At 50.1% G+C, this 19184-nt stretch overlaps 1 protein-coding gene across 1 annotated transcript; it reads right to left on the bottom strand.

Annotated features, from left to right (window-relative positions):
• Window positions 1–326: 326 nt before the first annotated feature.
• LOC125443781 (methanethiol oxidase-like) lies at window positions 327–17723 on the bottom strand. Its single transcript, XM_048516095.1, has 9 exons — window positions 17541–17723; window positions 15462–15582; window positions 11502–11684; window positions 9350–9528; window positions 7666–7744; window positions 4929–5050; window positions 2035–2127; window positions 1147–1265; window positions 327–1058 (listed from the first exon to the last, which is right to left on the bottom strand). Exons 1-9 carry the CDS (start codon window positions 17706–17708, stop codon window positions 896–898), a joined length of 1227 nt encoding a protein of 408 aa, XP_048372052.1. The 5' UTR covers window positions 17709–17723; the 3' UTR covers window positions 327–895.
• Window positions 17724–19184: the final 1461 nt, after the last annotated feature.

The raw sequence follows: 19184 nt of genomic DNA, 5'->3' as shown, positions 1-19184 counted from the left end.
AGCAAAAGGGCGAAAGGGATCACTTTTTGAGTACCTGGCAGCTAATACCCTGACAGCTGGAGGGGTTTCTCGGTGGAGTAGGCTTCCTCAGGAAGTGGTGGGCTCAACTTCTTTGAAGGAGCAGCAGTGGCGTAGGAGGTTAAGAGCTCGTGTATCTAATCTGGAGGAAGCGGGTTTGATTCCCAGCTCTGCCGCCTGAGCTGTGGAGGCTTATCTGGGGAATTCGGATCAGCCTGTGCACTCCCACACATGCCAGCTGGGTGACCTTGGGCTAGTCACAGCTTCTCGGAGCTCTCTCAGCCCCACCTACCTCACAGGGTGTTTGTTGTGAGGGGGGAAGGGCAAGGAGATTGTAAGCCCCTTTGAGTCTCCTGCAGGAGAGAAAGGGGGGATATAAATCCAAACTCCTTCTCCTCTTCTTCTTCTTTTAAGCAGGGGTCACTGAGGGAGTGGGGGAAGCAGTTATGAATTTCATGCATTGTTTAGGGGGGTTGGGGGTGGACTAGATGACCCTTGTGGTTCCTTCCAGCTCTATGCCTGTATGCTCAAAGGAGGGAAGGTGCACCCAAACCTTCACAAAATTTTGCTCTGTATCAGGCAAGACCTGGAGATTTGAGGATGAATGGGGAGGGGAGGGTTTAGGGAGAAGAGTCCACCCTCCGAAGTAGCCATTTTCTCCAGAGTAACTGATCTTGTTTGCCTGGAGATCGACTGGAACGGAGTCAGCTGTCTCCACTGAGAAACCCTGCCCTGGAGGAGAAAACTTCCACACCACGAATCAGCACAAACATACATTTCTTAAAAAATCTGCTGAGCAGAGAAGACCCCCCCAAGCTGCTGGGCGTATGGGCCTTCTTTACAACCCTCATCGAAAGCTGGTGTAGGAGCATCCCGGCTACACCCAGATATCCGAGGTGCAGTCTCCCCCAGGGTAGCGCATCTCGTGAGCCCGGGCTGGGCCCCACGGTTCATTCCCAAAATCCACCAGGAAATCCTCGTTCACGCACAAACCGCCGTGTTCCGTGTCCACGTCAACCTGCAGCATGACGGAGCCTTCCCTAAAGGTGGAAGGAAACAAGCCGTGAACGAGAAGGCGGAGGAGGGACGGAGGCCGGAACAGGAAAGGAGACGGGGAAAGTTTCTCACCTGACCAGTTCGGGGTAAAACTGCTTGTCCCAAGGAGTGTACAGGCTATTGGTGACGTAAAGTCTCTTGCCGTCCAAGCTGAGCTGAAGCATTTGGGGTCCTCCCCAGACTTTCCTTCCCTGAAAGACAGAGGAAATGGGAGGCAGGTTTAGGAGGGGAAGAACTAGAAAGACGGTGCAGAATGCTTTCACATCCTGCAAGTGGGCTCCCAAAGGCACCTGGTGGGCTCTGCGAGTAGCAGAGTGCTGGACTAGATGGACTCTGGTCTGATCCAGCTGGCTTGTCTTTATGTTCTTATGTTCTTAAACTGAGCGCTGGGTCTAACCCAGGGGTCTGCAACCTGTGGCTCTCCAGATGTTCATGGCCTGGCACGGCCAAGTGGCAGGGCTGATGGGAATTGTAGTCCATGAACATCTGGAGAGCCGCAGGTTGCAGACCCCTGGGTTAGACCCAGCGCTCAGTTTGATGCTGGGCTCAGCCTGGCTGGGTCAAGCTGGGTCAATGTTTAAAGCTTGACCCGGCCAAGCTGAGCCAACATTGAACAGCCGGCCACAGTCGCTCCTAGAGACCGTAGGGCCAGGTTGGAGCCCCTTGAGGAGCGGCACCCGGGGCACATGCCCTGCCTTTCCCCATCCTAGATACGCCCCTGGGGTTATCACCCTTCAGGAATTCCGGAATCCTCCCAGAAGATAACTTATCTCCAGATGGCAGAAATCTGTTCCTCTAGAGTAAATGGCTGCTTTGGAGAGTGGACTCTCTGACATTATACGGTACTGAAGTTTCTCCCTCCTCCAAACGCCCCTTAATCTCCAGGAACATCTCAAGCTAGAATTGGCAAACTTTACCATGCACCCCTGGACTCTTTCCCTCCATTTGTGATTTACTCACCTGGATCATGAATGGATCAGGTTGTCCATTCAGCTCCTTATCTTCAAGAACGGTGACCCCACTGCTTTTTTGGATGCTGCCTCCCAGAAACACCTGTGAGCATACAAAGCCCCCCAAGAAACATGATCAGTCAGATACCAGAGCTGGTGGGTCAGAGGAGCTGTAAAACATCACAACATCCGTAAAACATCACAATAATTGGAGGCAGAAAAGCATATTAAAAAATCTCGCCAGGTGGTCTGAAAAACCTCTACTTGGGAACCTGGAGAGTGGCTGCCAGCCTGAGTAGACAATACTGAACATAGACAATGATTGACGGATCGAGGGTCTGATTCATGGTGTCAAGGCATGCATGAACACATGAAGCTGCCTTATATTAAATCAGACATGGAGACCCTACAAGGAAATGCTGAGGGACTTGGGAATGTTCAGCCTGGAGAAGAAGAGGTGGGGTGGGGGGACATGGTTGCTCTCTTGAAGTGTTTGAAGGGCTACCACTTAGAGGAGTGCAGGGAACTGTTCCTGTTGCCAGCAGAGGAGAGGACTCGCAAGAATGGGCTTAAATTACGAGCAGGAAAGTTCTGACTGGATATTCGGGGGGGGGGGGAAATACAGCAAGGGATGTTCAGCGGTGGAATTGGCTGCCTAGGACGACAGGTGGTGAGCTTCCCCTCACTGGCTGTCTTCAGGCAGTGGCTGGACGAACACCTCCTTATCTAGGGGATGTTTGAGGTGTTAGCGGTGGCCAACCGATGGAGTGCTTCCAGGATGTTCATGGATCTTCAGATCTCCCATCAGTCACTTGCGCAGGCTGATAGGAATTGTACTCCATGAACATCTGGAGCGCCATAAGTTGGCCACCCCTGCTCCAGGCTGATCCTGGATTGAGCAGGGGGTTGGACTAGATCAGTGATGGCGAACCTATGGCACGGGTGCCAGAGGTGGCACTCAGAGCCCTTTCTGTGGGCACATGTGCACAGAGTTCATCATGTGAAGGTGGGATGGAAAATCACCCCCCCCACACACACACACACATCTAGGCTAGCCTGGGCACGATCCTTTACCTGGGAGTAAGCTCGGTTGCTGACAATGGGGCTTGCTTCTGAGTAAACCCTCCTAGGGTCGTGATTCACCCATTGGAAAAGTTGCACGAGTTAGCTTCACCCTAAATTTAATACTCCCTAGGTAACATGCACCTTGGAGCCAACCGTTTTTTCTAAACCAGGGGTAGGGAACCTGCGGTTCTCCAGATGTTCAGGAACTACAATTCCCATCAGCCCCTGCCAGCATGGCCAATTGGCCATGCTGATTGGGGCTGATGGGAATTGTAGTTCCTGAACATCTGGAGAGCCGCAGGTTCCCTACCCCTGTTCTAAACCAAAACCTCAGTATTCAGGTTAAATTGGCGTATTGGCACTTTGTGATAAATAAGTGGGTTTTGGGTTGCAATTTGGGCACTCGGTCCCGAAAAGGTTCGCCATCACTGGACTAGATAGTCTGTACAGCCCCTTTCAATTCAATGATTCAGATGCCACTTCTCTAGCTCAAGATGTGTGGATTTTGCTAACCCTGAGCTGCAGGGGTGGAGCAAGGGGAAACTGCACCCGGGGCACGCAAGCGCCATGCCCCGGAATGCCCCCGCACAGGTGTGCGCCCCCCTGCTCCGTTGGTGCTATGCCACTGCTGAGCTGCCAGATGCAAGAATGGAATGCTTTTGCTAGACACCGCTTGAGCTGGAAATACTTGCAATAATGGGTATAAATTGTGGACAGAAATGTGTCAACTGGATATTAGGAAGATTTCTTTTTGTTTTACAGTAAGAGCAGTTCAGCTGTGGAGTCAGCTCCCCCTCTTGCCAGTCTTCAAGCAGCGGCTGGACAGACACTTGCCAGGGATGCTGTCTAGGCTGATCCTGCATTGAACAAGGGGATTGGACTAGATGGCCTGTATGGCCCCTTCCAACTCTATGATTCTATGGGCCATGATCCCCAGGGAGCTTACCACGATCAGAAATAGCATTCACCATTCAGCCTTTGTTTGGTGGCTCATTTGCTGTTGTTACCCATTGCTCTGATTCCCCACCCCTCTCATCCTGTCTGCAGCAGGGCAGACATTACCCTGCGGGTCAGCGTTTCTTGTTACGGGGCCAAGCAGCATCATATTCATTGGATTGGCAGCTCTGCCCTGTTTAGCCCAGCCCAGCCCAGCCGCATGTGTGTTCCCACTGGATGCAATTTGACATCCCCTCCCTCCTTCTCCAGACCAACCCCCTCATCTATCATCTTACTAGCTGAACAGCTATAAACATTCAAATATCTTATAAAGCGTGTTTCACCATTTTGATTTGCCGCCTGCCGCCTGCACACTGTTTCCATTCTCTGGCAGAAGGGAGTGGGAGGGACAAGGCTAGGGAGGTTGGTAGTGGGTGGAGAGAAGATGTCGGGGCAAAGCTATGCCTGCTGGCCAATCTCGCCAGCTCTGTGGCGAAGAAAATGAAAGTCACACTTCAGGTGGTGTCGCCTGCCGCGGGGAGAATGGAAACTGAAAGTGGGGCTCAGAGAAATAAATCCGTACAAGAAATCTTGCCCCGACAGACATTTCTCCTTGCAGCACAGCAGATACCTTGTGCACAATCAGCCTAAGATCTTTTCCACATTAGCCAGATAGGAAGCAGCTTACTGAGGTCTTGGGGGAGGTTGTTCACATTCTTTACCGCCTGGTTGTTTTAATTGGAGATGCAAGGGACTGAACCTGGGAACTTCTGCACGCCAAACAGGTACGCTACTGCTGAGCCATGGGACTTCCCTCAGCGTTGTCGTGGGATCCCAACGGATTGTTGTTGTGAGGCACCACCTGGCTGCCTCTCCCACCAGAGAGAGAAAGAAGGAGCTTACCTGGCCAACCAGCTTGGGATGGAAAGGGTCAGTGATGTCATACTGACGGACGTCCCCGTGTATGAAGTTGCTCAAGTACAGGAACCGGTCGTCCAATGAGATGAGTATGTAGGTGCTCAAGGCTGCAGGAAAAGAAAGAAAGAATGTTGACTTCTATCCCTTTGTTCTAATTGCTGGCAGTGTTTCAAGAGCTGGGATGGAAGCCCCAGTGCATGCTGGGTTTTGTAGTGAATCAGTGGGAAGTAGAAGAACAGTTTGGATTTTTCTCAACCGTGAGGTGTCCCAAAGCGGCTTACAACCTCCTTTCCCTTCCTCTCATCACAACTTGGGAGGTAGGAGGGCTTGAGAGAGTCCTGAGAGAACTGTGACTGGCCCAAGGTCACCCAGCAGGGGACTGGGTGGGCTCCATCCACTGCCTGTTCTATCCTAGTCCCAGCCCCTCTGTGACTTCTGGCCCCTCCCTCTGTGTCTTCTGGCCCCTCCCTCTGTGTCTTCTGGCCCCTCCCTCTCTGGCCCCTCCCTCTGTTACCAAAACGCCAAAGCCAGTAACTGCTGACACTATCCCAGCAGTTTTAATCTAAATTCTAATGGCACCATCCCATTCAGAAGCAATGGCTTGTTGAGGTCAGATCTACCCATTACTTTCAATTGTGGGTATCAGCCCTCTGGAGAACTGGTCAACCTCCCACTAGGAAACAGTGGGGAGACCTGGCCTCTGCAGGGGCCATGGATACCCATGACTTTCAATTGTGCCTGGATAGCCCTCCAGAGGGCAGGTCTACCTCCCATTGAGGGGCAATTATGGGGAGATCTGGCCTCTCTACCTACTACAACAGTGTACAGTGAGGCCTGAGGCCCACATTTACCCACGCTCCCACTGCTCCTTGGCCTGCCCGCTCCGGCCGCTTCTTGTCCTTGCCAGGTGGGTCTCGGGCACTGGGCATGTGGGCGAGCCAGCAACAGAGATAGAAGGAGCCAGGCCAGGCTTGGTTTTTTGGAGGGGTGGGTGGGGGACCACTGGGAGGGAAGAGGTTGGATGAAGTGAGGTGCTGTCCTGCTGGGCCCTGCTTGTTATTGGGAGGGGGGGGGGCAGGGCGGAGAATGGAGCACCAGGATGGAATGCGTGGCGATTGGTGGGAAGTGAGTCATCGCCACCGGTTCCATCCTCCGCTAATTATGTCTTAGGATAGCAGTATCACAATTATCCGTGGCGCACCTAAACAAAATGTCGCCCGGGGCAAGAACCCGGGCACACCCTGGCACAGAGGGAGCTGCTGGGCACCGCACCACAGGAGAGGCTGGCCACAGGGACCCGGCCAGTGCCCAACAGCCCCCTCCCACATGACTAGATGGTGTGCGCCCGAGGACATGTGACACTACATGTCCCTGTGGGCGGTATGCCCTACAAGGAGAGACTTAGGGAGCTGGGGGTGTTTAGTTTGGAGAAGAGAAGGTTAAGAGGTGACATGATAGCCATATTTAAACATTTGAAGGGACGCCATGTTGGTGAGGGAGCAAACTTGTTTGCTGCTGCTCCGGAGACTAGGACCAGGAGTAATGGGTTCAAGGTGAAGGAAAAGAGATTCCACCTAAACATCAGGGAAAACTTCCTGACAGTAAGGGCTGTTTGACAGTGGAATGCACTACCTCGGAGTGTGGTAGAGTGTCCTTCTTTGGAGGTTTTTAAAGAGAGGCTGGGTGGCCACTTGTCAGGAGTGCTTAGATTGTGTGTTCCTGCATGGCAGGGGGTTGGACTTGATGACCCTTGGGGTTTCTTCCAGCTCTATGATTCTATGGTACAGTTCTTCTTCACCTAAACCTGGGGTCCCCTAACTTTGTTGAGCCTGCTGGCAAATTTGGAATTCTGATACAGCATGGTGGGCACAGCAACAAAATGGAGGTGGAACCAGCCACAGAGCAGTTGCCACACCTTTGTTTCAGTAACAAAGTGTAGATCCTTGTGTTGTGTTGGTGTAGCCCCCATGCTCAGAATGGGTTGACCCAGAAAGGGGTGGAGACTGAAAGCAGCAAGAGGCTGCAGAGCTCGTGTAGTTTGGAGGAGACAAGGCTACCAGACTCGGACCTTGATTTGTATAAGCCCTTAACACCTTGTTAAGGTAACTGCAATGTTGTTGGGGACTACTGGGAAGGTAGTTGTTTATTTTTGCTATGTTGTAAATGTTGGAGTTTATTGTTTCAGGGCTTCTTTTTGTGGTTGTAATGGGTGAGAGTTCTCCTGGAAACCTTCATCGTGTTGAATCCTGTTCATCAAGCCCTTGGAGTCTTCAGGAGCCAACCCACTTGCAAAGAAGAATTGGACTTGGCAGTATCAGTAGACTGTAACTATAAGGACTTGAAAATGCAACCTGAACAGGACCTTGAAGTGTGATGTTAAATGTTGATGTTATATGTTATATGTTAAGTAAACCATTTTGTTTTTAAAATTTGTTGTTGCAAACTCATTCCAAGTTCTGCCCCACAGAACCCACAGGTAGAGGTTACATTGGCAGCTGCTACCCAAAAAAAATCTGAAAGCCAATCCAACAGGCAAAAAATCTGCTTGGCCTGCTTCCTAAAAATTCTTGGCTGGCACCAGAAAAAGTATTAGCAGGCGCAGCGGCACCATATTGGAGATCCCTGACTTAAACCAACAAAAGAATTTGCTCAAACCAATTGCAGGATGCAACAGGAAGGGATGTGAATATCGAGCGTCCTCGACTCTTGTCCTTTTACTGACCTGGCATGTCAGGTAATAACCATCCCGACACTTTCTTGTTTGGAACCTGGATCACTTTATTTGCTGTCCAACACCCATCCTGTGGAGGAAATATATATATATATATATAATTTGATGTGCTGACTGATACAGAGGCAGTTCACTTGCCCCATCTCACCTAGACTGGCAGCAGCGTTCTGGGATCTATCCCTGTCTTCCAGCCCTTGGAATGCCGAGAAAGATAATATGTGGGATTGAACATACCCTGCTGTGAAGCCAAAAGACCTTCCGTTATCCTTGAAACAGAACTGTGTAGGCCATAGGTGTCAAACTCACGCCCCTCCAGATGTTATGGACTACAGTTCCCATCATCCCCTGCCAGCATAATTTTGACACCTATGTCAAACCTATGTTTGACACCTATGGTGTAGGCCATAGAAGAAGAAGGAGGAGGAGGAGGAGGAGGAGGAGGAGAAGGAGGAGGAGAAGGAGGAGTTTGGATTTATATCCCCCCCTTTCTCTCCTGCAGGAGACTCAAAGGGGCTTACAATCTCCTTGCCCTTCCCCCCTTTAAGGTAGGTGGGGCTGAGAGAGCTCGGAGAAGCTGTGACTAGCCCAAGGTCACCCAGCTGGCGTGTGTGGGAGTGCACAGGCTAATCTGAATTCCCCAGATAAGCCTCCACAGCTCAGGCAGCAGAGCTGGGAATCAAACCCGGATCCTCCAGATTAGAAACACGAGCTCTCAACCTCCTACGCCACTGCTGCTCCTAGCTGCAGAGTTGATGTTGCTCCTGCCTTGCAAACCCTATGGGGTCACCATAATTCAACTGTGACTTGATGGCGCGCACACATACATACATGCATGCCATGCTACATCCAAAAGGCTACGCTCTATCCTCTTTGTCAGGGGTCAGCAACCTTTTTGAACTGACACGCACCATAGGAACTCTTTATCGCAGTGTGGGTCACAAATCCAAAGGCAAAGCCCGTCAGAGAATGATTTCAATCACATAGTTGTAAGATGCATTTGATGTGGCGGAACTTGCTGTAAAAAGCAACCTTTTTAAAAAAAAAAAAACCCTGCACAGCCAACTAAGGGCCTTTCCCCACTTTACCCAACTCCATGCACTACTCTTCCTCAAGTCGCGCGCTATCCCCCGGTCTCCCCACAACAGGGCGGCGATAACGCGAGGCCACTCCTGACGCTTGTCGCTATCGGCAGCAAATTTCAGTGCGTGTCACTCCTGGCGCTCTTGTAAACGGCGCCTTTTGATGACGCCTTCTGCTTGACCTGCTTCCTAAACGCAGCCACCCCGACGCTGCCGCTATCGCGCCCCCTCAGTGCGCGTCACTCCTGGCGTTCTTGTAAACGGCGCCTTTTGATGACGCCTTCTGCTCGACCTGCTTCCCTGACGTCGTGGGGACGCCTGGGCGCGTGACAGAAATGATGCACGCTGAGAACAGCACGCGGCATAGCAGGGGTCATGGTGAGTGAGGAAACGCCCTAAATTGCTAATGGCCAATCAGAGGTTTTCCTAGGCAAAAGCTCCGCCTCCTGTCACAGGCTAAAGAGCAGCCACAGATCGGCCACAAAATCCTGTGGTGGACCTGGGCAACTGCATCTGTCCGCGACCTTCCCCGCTTTAGGTGAGACAACTCCGCCAGCCATTTTTATCACAACCTAGGAATAGCCACCGACACTCACCTGTGTCTTGTAGATGTGGAAAACGGCGCCCGGGAGGGGGCAGCACACCATGGCATGCGCGGCATCGGGGTTGTGCAGGAACCGGATTTCAAAGGGGATGGAATCCTCCCCTAAATCAATCGACTGGAGAAGGCAATGGGTGGTCCAGTCCCAGACGTTGACACGGCGGCCGTAGCGCCCTGAAAGCAGAGAAGAAATAATAGAATTAGAGGGTTGGGAGAGGCCGCCAGGGCAGAAACACACAATCAAACCACCCGTGACTGATGGCCGTCCAGCCTCTGCTTAAAAGCAGGAGACTCAACCACCCTCTGAGGCAGCATGTTCCCCCACTGTTGAACAGTCCTTACCATCAGGAAGTTCTTCCTAATGTTTAGGAATCTCTTCCCTCATAGTTTCAATCCACTACAATCCCACAATTCAAGACACAAAGATAGTGGTAGACAAGGAAGTGGTAGGCAGGAAAAAGTTCTGGCAGCCATTGATAAACTAAATGCTACCCAATCCCCTGGCCCAGATTGCATTCATCCAAGAGTTCTTAAAGAGCTCAAGCATGAAATTGCTGATGTTCTAACTTTAATATGCAACTTATCCCTGAAATCTGCCTCCATCCCTGAAGAATTGGGACTAATAAAAGGAAACACTTCTTCACGCAATGTGTGATTGGTGTTTGGAATATGCTGCCACAGGAGGTGGCGATGGCCACTAACCTGGGTAGCTTTAAAAGGGGCTTGGACAGATTTATGGAGGAGAAGTCGATCTATGGCTACCAATCTTGATCCTCCTTGATCTCAGATTGCAAATGCCTTAGTAGACCAGGTGCTCAGGAGCAGCAGCAGCAGAAGGCCATTGCTTTCACCTCCTGCACGTGAGCTCCCAATGGCACCTGGTGGGCCACTGCGAGTAGCAGAGTGCTGGACTAGATGGACTCTGGTCTGATCCAGCAGGCTAGTTCTTATGAAGTATGTTAAGAAGCTGGAACAAGTCCAGAGGAGGGTGACCGAAACGGTCCGAAGGTCTGGAATCCATGCCCTACAAGGAGAGGCTTAGGGAGCTGGGGATGTTTAGTCTGGAGAAGCGAAGGTTAAGGGATGACATGATGACCATATTTAAATGTTCAAAGGGATGTCATGTTGAAGATGGGGAAAGCTTGTGATCTGCTGCTCCAGAGAGTGGCTACAAGGAGCAGTGGATTCAAGGTGCAGGAAACGAGATTCCACCTAAATGTTAGGAATAACTTCCTAATGGTAAGGGCTGTTTGACAGTGGAATCTGCTGCCTTGGAGTGTGATGGCATCTCCTTTGGAGGTTTGAAAACATAGGCTGGATGGCCAACTGCCAGGAGTGTTTTGATTGTGCATTCCTACATGGCAGGGAGTTGGACTGGATGGCCCTTGTGGTCTCTTCCATGGTTGATTCCGCACTTGGGTTATCGACCTAAGTTCGAGCTGCGTTCGACCTAAGTGCTCCGCACAACCACTGGGATCGACGTGGTTTTGTACCAGCTTCACCCCGTGTAACGGTCCAATTTCCGACTCCAGTTGGGAACTACTACTTTTTCAGGGAACCACGCTCGAACTCAGCTCGATTCCAGTAAAGTGCAGAATCCCTGGTGCCAGGAGTCCCCCATTCAGCCAATCACAGCCGAGTGTTTTGGGCATCCGTATGAAAGCTGGCTAATCGTGGACGCCACCTTCGCCCTCTCCATTCCTGTGGCAGTTTTTTTTTAATAACGCGGTGTGGAGGATAGACGAACATGCACGCATTAGAACAGTATGCCAATCGGAACGAGCCGGTTATATAACCAGGATGATTCCGCCCTTTGAGCTGGGATCAAGCTGGTTGCAGTGGGGAACAACAATGGTTTCGACCTAGGTTAGTACCCTTCTCAGGGAACTGGGTCGAACCTATTTTACTCGTGTGCGGAATCGCCCTATGATTCTATGTCATCCCTTAACCTTTCAAAAGGGGACTTGGTAGATTCCTGGAGAACAGGCACTTGATTACCTAATATTAAAGATCCACAGAATTGGAAGGGGCTATAGAGGCCCTTGCTGAAAAAGTGAGATACAAATAAAGCAATGAAGCAAATCGAGATGTAAATGAAGCAAGTAACCGTAAACAAATAAATGTGTCCCTATGCAGCGAGGCCTCACCTTTTCCCAGGTCTGCTGGGTTGAACCCACTGACAAGGAACTTTGGCACCCCCCATTCAGTGCTCAGCAAGACGTTGTGCCTGGGCTGGTACCAGAAATCATACCCCTGGGGAGCTGCTTGGCTGGGTCTCTCCCAGTTCCCCTTCACTTCAAAGGTCTCTGCATCCAGAAGGGCAAAGCCACCTGCCAGAAGATCAAGAATATGTGCTCAAAAACATGTACCTCACCCTGAGTTCCTCATCAAATGGAGGGGTGAAAATGAAATCAAAGGATCCCCCCCCAAAAAAGTATATGTTTTTTGTGCACAGGCAAAGGTGTAGATATCAAAGCTGATACATTTTTTATCATCATCATCATCATCATCATCATCATCATCATCATCATCATCATCATCATCATCATCATCATCATCATCATTATTTATTCGATTTGATACCCCCGAACCCTACCCCCGAAGGGCTCAGGGCGGTGAACAACAAAACAACAACAAAATAATAAAACAAATCGAATAACCCCAGTTAAAAATACAAAACCTTAAAACTATAGGCAATTTATTTTTATTTTCATTCATTCATTCATTCATTCATTCATTCATTCATTCATTTATTAGATTTTTATACCGCCCTATCCCCGAGGGATATTAATTGATGTGATTTAAAAACAATTTTGAAGGAGAAGCAGGGCGATTCCTCACGGAGAAAGCGAATGTAGATAGAACCAGGTTTGAAAAGAACCGGCACCGTTTCATCCCGGTTTCATGCTCCGCACTGCAGGTTGCGCCCCCCAAAATGATCCTCAGGCAGCAGCCACGCAGGATTCCCCACTCGAACGCTCGTTCCGCTCACGAGCTATCCTGATTGGCTGCTGCTGCTGGGCGGGAATTTTTTTAAAAAATTTCCTGTCGGATCCACGTCTGTGCGAGCGTGTGCAGACCGACACAATAAAGAAACGAGGAGGCGAAGAAACGGCTGATTAAAACAAACCATGGCATCCACGTGGATGCGATGTGTAGTGCTGCTTTGTATTGCCGTATATGTTTTTGACAGCCAAAACCGTCCCTCCGTTGTGTGTATCCACATGGATCTCAGGTGCGTGAAATAATTTTTAAAAGGGCTGCGCACGCATCACGCACAGCCCACTGCATCCTGATTGGGTGGGAGGCTCCATGTCACTCACAAGGGCGGGAGATTCAAACACCCGATACTTTCCACTGCTCCCCTCTGATCTGGATTCATCACGGTGTTTTTCAAAAGGTCTACTTTCTTCCAGGTTCTAAAATAACACGTGCTGAAGGGGGGCGGGGAGCGCCAGAACCGGGATGAAAGCGGGTTTGTCGATCAGGCAGTGGGGAGTTCTGCCTAAAACCGTGGTTTTCGCCGTGAGTAGCACGTGTTTAATTGTCAGTGGGGAATCGACCGAAGATTTATACCCTGTTTTTCTCAACCGCAAGGAGTCTCAAAGTGGCTTACAATCACCTTCCCTTCCACTTCCCACAACAGACCCCTTGTGAGGTAGGTGGGGCTGAGAGAGTTCGGAGAGAACTGTGACTGGTCCAAGGTCACCCAGCAGCAGAGGTGGGATCCAGCAGGTTCCTGAGAGTAGGTTACTCATTATTTGTGTGTGCCGAGAGGGGGTTGCTAATTGGTGATTTTGCCACGTGATTTTTGCCTTAGTTACGCCCCTCCTCTTAGCAGTAGCGCGCAGAACTTGAAGCAGTCTAGCAGGAGGTGCCCCGGCGTGCGTGGCAGCCTGCGCCTGCGTGCATTCGTTTCCCGCACAAGGACTGGCGCAGCGGCTGCGTCCTTGCCACAGCCCCTTGCCACAGCCCAGGAATGCCCCGCCCCCGGAATGCCCGGCCACGCCCCTGTTGTGCCCTGCCCAGCCCCATTGGCGCTACGCTACAGTTTGAATCCCACCACCATGGGAACCTGTTACTAAAAATTTTGGATCCCACCACTGCCCAGCAGGGTTCATATAGAGGAGCAGAGAAACAAATCCAATTCACCAGATAAGAGTCCACCACTCATGTGGAGGAGTGAGGAATCAAATCCGTTTCTCCTGATTAGAGTTCACCAGTTTTAACCACTACACCATGCTGGTTTTTAAAAGTGCCCCCAAAGAACATCCCAATTAAAATAGTTAGTAGCAAGCCTGAATTAAGCAGCAAGCAAATTAAGCAGATTTCTAGATGAAAGCTCGCCTTTGTTTCTTCACACTGGTATTCAGTGCTTTAAAACAAAAGATTGGACCAGACTGCTGGTGTCCAAAATGCCTCAGCGAGGACCATGGGAATGTCCAGTATTAGAGCAAAACTCTGTGTTAGAAGCTATTTTTAAAACAGCGTTTTGCCCAAGTGCTAGAGTGTCCCTGTGGTCATCAGTGATGTGACGACATCACTTCCGGTGAGCGTCGGAACTGACGTCACTGCATTTTGGAATCCTGACGCAGCATTGTGCACGCAGCCACAAAATGGCCGCCACAGGAAGTGGAGCTGGTCACATAACTGTTGCAGCTGTTTCCCTTCAGTCACGCAGCAAAGGTCCTTGTGGTGGCCGGCATGGCCTAAGGAACATTTTTAAAAATCTGCACAGTCAATTTAGGTTTGTCAGGCCCCAACTGGGGGCTTAATGGCAGCAAGGGAAGACCCAGAACTGCATCACCAGCAACTGTAGGAACACTCTGGCACATGGGCAAAAACTCCATGGTAAAAATGACTTCACCCATAGAGTTTCTGCCCAAATACCAGAGCATCTCCTCATCACTGGCAATATGACGTTGTTATTTCCAGTGCACACCTGAAGTGATGTCAGCACTTTGCTGTCACCATCAGACTGGGTCTCTCTTTGGTCCTAGAAAGTCTCCGCTACCCCCCACTGGTTGCAACCCTGAGCCAACCAAAAATCTCCACAGACAAATCAGAAGGCTTGCTGGATGAAAGCCCCACCTGTCCCCGCCCACTTTCTAAAAACACCTGGTGGGAAAAAGCAGGGAACGTTACAAAGAGAAAATGACATTTATTGCTCATGGGCACCACGTTGGGCTCCTGTAGGCTACACCGTTCAATTATTTGTAGTTCTTTTATCTAGCTCAAGGTCAGAGGCTTAGCCAGGGAAAATGGAGCCCAGGGCAGACTCCGAGTTTCCTGGGAGTCTCCCCCATGGGCCCTCCCCCCCCCCGCTGACCCCCCCACACTCCCTTGCACAGCCCTTACCTTAGCTGGCAGTGGGGCTGGGCAGGGGTGCATGCAGCAGCGTCCACCAGCCCTGGGGGGCGAAGGGGGAAGGAGGAGGGGTGTGGGGGTGGAAATGTGGCCCCAATGGCTCTGCCCAGTGCGCCGGTCCCCACCCCTCCCCCAGTAGCCACGCTGCCGCTCAAGGCACCTTCAGCTTCTATGTGAAGAGAATTCTTTGCACCAGAGAAAGGCTTTGCACTTAGCTGGGCAGGTTGGGAGAATCTGACCCATTGATTGCTTCTTACTTTCCCCACTCAAACCGATGCAGATTTAATTGACTAAGTCATCTAATGAAACTCATGCCATTTATCAGCTTTCAAGGCCAACAGGTGACTTTTCTCAGAAGTCCTCCCTGGTTTCCCATATTAATGATAGGGCGATGAGAACAGGGAGAATTCTCCCGTCTGAAATGCCAACTGAAAATACAATTTACCATTACAGTTCAAGCCGATATTAGAGCTGAGAAATCTATGGAATGATGGCGGCTGTCCATCATGTCATGAGGTGAGTGAAACCTGGTTCTCCATTTGTGTACTGGAAACTGTGTAAGCAGTGTGCGTTGTGTGTTTTTTTTATATTTCCCCTCTAAAACCAACTCAGCAAAAAATAATAATCTAATCAACTGGGGTTTCTTGACCCGAGCAACAGATCTACTGGACCACTTTTGGCCAAGCAATTTGCTGTTTGCCTAGAATGGATTCTACGCGGGGATCGGTTCTGTGAAATACCTTTTCCATTGCCTCGAGGGTCCCCGATGGAGCTGATCATGACTTCCCCGCTGCCCAGGCAGTGAGGGGTGTGCAGTAAAGCCAGGTCGCATTTCTGGAATACCTCCCTTGGCTCAATCACCTGTGGAGGCAAGGGAAAGAGAGTTTGCAATGCAGTAATTCCTTCTGGGGTTAATGCTGTTGGATTTTACAGCCTTGCATGCAGCAACAGCATGGCATTCTGGGAGATCTCAACGAATGTTCTAAAAGTGACAATTGGAAATAGTTAGCTCTCTGACTGCTGAGGAAAGATGTTGTTAAGTGTTCTGTTAACCAAAGCTATATAAAAAGCCTCTCACAAAATGTGTAATATTGTGAATGATACTTGTTATGGTAACCAAATTGTAACAAAACAATGAACTGTGAATGTATAAGTGTTACTTTGTATATGTATAGAGCAAGGGTAGGGAACCTTTAACAATCAAAGAGCCATTTGGACCCGTTTTCCATGGGATAAGAAAACACTTGGAGCCGCAAATAATTTTTGACATTTAAAATAAAGATAACACTATATATATATAGGGGTACTTTTACCTTTTACTCATTCTGAGAAGCGCATGGATGCTCCCGCCCTGCTACACTCGCAGGTATGGTAAGCGATGAAGGCCATGTGCTCGACCTCACCATTGCCGGCTGGAAGAGCGCTCGCCCGCTTCCAACGGGGTGGGCGAGAGGGGAAGCCCATGGCATGGCCCAGCCAACCATGGGCAGTTGGTGAGCCCGCCCTGCTGCCTGCAGGGCAGGCAAGGATGGGGCCGGCAGCTCGGTTCATGGAGCCACAGTGCAAGGGCAGAAGAGCCGCATGTGGCTCTCAAGGCGCAGGTTCCCTACACCTGGTATAGAGCATTGAAAGGGGCAGGCACAACAATTCTAGAGAATTGGCCTGCAACCCACTTTCAGAGGTTTCATGACCCATTTTTGAATCCTGACTCACATGTTGGGAACCACCCCCATATAGCTGATACCCCAAAGCTGCCGTTTTCTGCAACTGGGGCTGTTCTCCGTGGTCCAAAGATCAGCTATCGTCCATTCTGCACAGCACAAATAAGATATCTTGAGGATGCAAAAAAAAAAAAGTGTATCGGGGAGGCACTGCACACAGCTTTTCCCCCCATGACATCCTCAGAACATCTTATTTCTTCTCAAGCCATCCTGTTTTGAGGGCGTTTCAAATTGCACCTTTTCCCCTTTACCCACCTGCAAAATGCAGAGCTCAGGAGGTGCCTTATTTTTTCCTCCCAACTGGTAAGAGGGTATGTAAACCCCATGCTCAGAATGGGTTGACCCAGTAAGGGGTGGAGACTCAAAGCAGCAGAAGGCTGCAGAGCTCATGTAGATTGGAGGAGACAAGGCTACCAGACTCGGACCTTGGTTTCTATAAGGCCTTAACACCTTGTTAAGGTAACTGCAATGTTGTTGGGAACTACTGGGAAGGTGGTAGTTTATTTTTGCTATGTTGTAAATGTTGCGAGTTTATTGTTTCAGGGTTTCTTTTTGTGGTTGTAATGGGTGAGAGTTCTCCTGGAGACCTTCCTCATGTTGAATCCTGTTCACCAAGCCCTTGGAGTCTTCAGGAGCCAACCCACTTGCAAAGAAGAATTGGACTTGGCAGTATCAGTAGACTGTAAATATAAGGACTTGAAAATGCAACCTGAACAGGACCTTGAAGTGTGATGTTAAATGTTGATGTTATATGTTATATATTAAGAAAGTAAACCATTTTGTTTTTAAAATTTGTTGTTGCAAACTCATTCCAAGTTCTGCCCCACAGAACCCACCAGCTGAGGTTACAGGTACGCCACCAAGTGAACTTCCATGGCAGAATCTGGATTTGAACCTGGGTCTCGAAGACCCTAGCCTAGTGCTTGAACCACTACATTGCACGGTCTCAAGGTGCTGTCCGTTACTGTTTCTGACAGCCCAGTACAGAACTATCCACAGACTCTTGTAACCCGCCCCCAAACCCCATGTCTGTCCCGTGCAAAATTTCAGTTCCTCCTGATCCCAGGGCTAGCTTGCATTTCTCCAATAAAGACGCACCTTGAACAACCTGGGAGCCCTCAGGTCAGTCCCGGTGTCCACCACATAAATGCGAGAGGAGCCAAGACAAGGCAATACAAGTCTGTTCCTCTTCTTGGTGGTATCCCCGAAACAGCTGCTGCAGGCGTTCCACCCGGTGTGGTGGAGTTCGTCGTTGATGTACGGCATGGGCAGACGGTGGATCACCTGTGGAGGAAGGGAAGTTGTTGCTAGTTTCCAATCCATGGTCTCCAACGTGTTGCCCGTGGGCGCTGTGATATCTGCCAACCCTTCTTGGGGCCCACCAAACTTTTTAAGAAAGTGGGTGGCACTACTATCCACTTCCACACATGCAGAACAATGCACTTTCAGTGCACTTACTTTGCAGCTGGATTTTACTATGTGGAATAGCAAAATCCACTTTCAAACAATTGCAAAAGTGGATTGAAAGTGCATTATTCTGCTTGTGCGGAAGGAGCCACTGAGGTAGGCTGACCAGATGTCCCGCTTTTGGCGGGACAGTCCCGCCTTCAAACAATTTGTCCCGCGTCCCACGGGTCATTTCAATTGTCCCGCTTTTTGGAAGGCTGCCGCACTGCCTTCTGAGGCGCAAGACAGTGCGGCAGCCTCCATACGCGGCCACCCATGTCGGAAAGAGCGTGGCCTTCTGGGGCGCTGCCGCTTTCCTCGGCCCTGTCACAGGGCTGCGAAACGGGAGCCGTCCCCAGAAGGCAGCGAATAACGCCTTATGCTGCGCTATCTGCAGCGCTTACAAGCAGTCACCACCTACCCACCTGCCCCGGTTCACAAAGGTGACCATCTGGTCACCTTACACTGAGGTGAAGTAGAGATTTTGCCCTGCCAGGTTCCTGATTGGGCCCTGGAGATTTAATTGGTTTTCAAAATAATAGTGTGACTGAAGGTAAGTATGGCAACCATTTTGCAGCAGCCATTTTGTATCCGTGCCTCCCTCACAGCACGTGGAATCAGGGAACTTCCGCACACAATGCATGTTTCACACCACTTCCGCATAGCAGCAAGTCCCTCAGACAACGGGCTACAAACAAGGATAGGTGTGGACTACCCATACTGGGCAGAATCCTGTGAATTTTCTTTTTTTTCTTGATCTAATCCACTGATACAGCAGCTATCAAAACACTCAAAACTGGTGTGGCGAGTTTGGGTGATACTTGGCAAGTTTGGGATTGTTTCTGGGTAGGTCACGCTTCTCAGACTGCAGCGTCAGGAAGGCACACCAAACGACTCCCTGCGATTGTGCGGAATTATGCCCCAAAGCTTTTTCCCCGGGGTGTCATGAGATCAATTACCCACTCCCCTTTCCCTGATTTCCCTTGCCTTTGCTGTAGGGTGGCAATAACTCTTCTTACTATTTGGCTGTTGATGGTTTGGGTTTCGGCCTAGTGCCCTAATGTCGTTCTGTACCTTTAGGGGGCTCCTCTATTTTTTTTAAGGGCCGCTGCCCAAAATCTTACTAAGCACTTCACAGAGTCAACATGAAAGTTGGCGCTGGAATGTCATAAGCATGCAAAAACAGCCCTGTTGGACAATTTTCTTAATTTAATTAGTTGATCCCACTTCCCAAGAGGTGGCTTGGGGGATGGAGATGGGTTTTTTTCATTCTTAGAAGTGACTTTTCATCTCCCG

The sequence above is a fragment of the Sphaerodactylus townsendi genome, linkage group LG01, assembly GCF_021028975.2.
Source record: "Sphaerodactylus townsendi isolate TG3544 linkage group LG01, MPM_Stown_v2.3, whole genome shotgun sequence".
In the NCBI taxonomy this organism is placed as follows: domain Eukaryota; kingdom Metazoa; phylum Chordata; class Lepidosauria; order Squamata; family Sphaerodactylidae; genus Sphaerodactylus; species Sphaerodactylus townsendi.
This window is presented reverse-complemented; position numbering and strand designations above follow the sequence as displayed.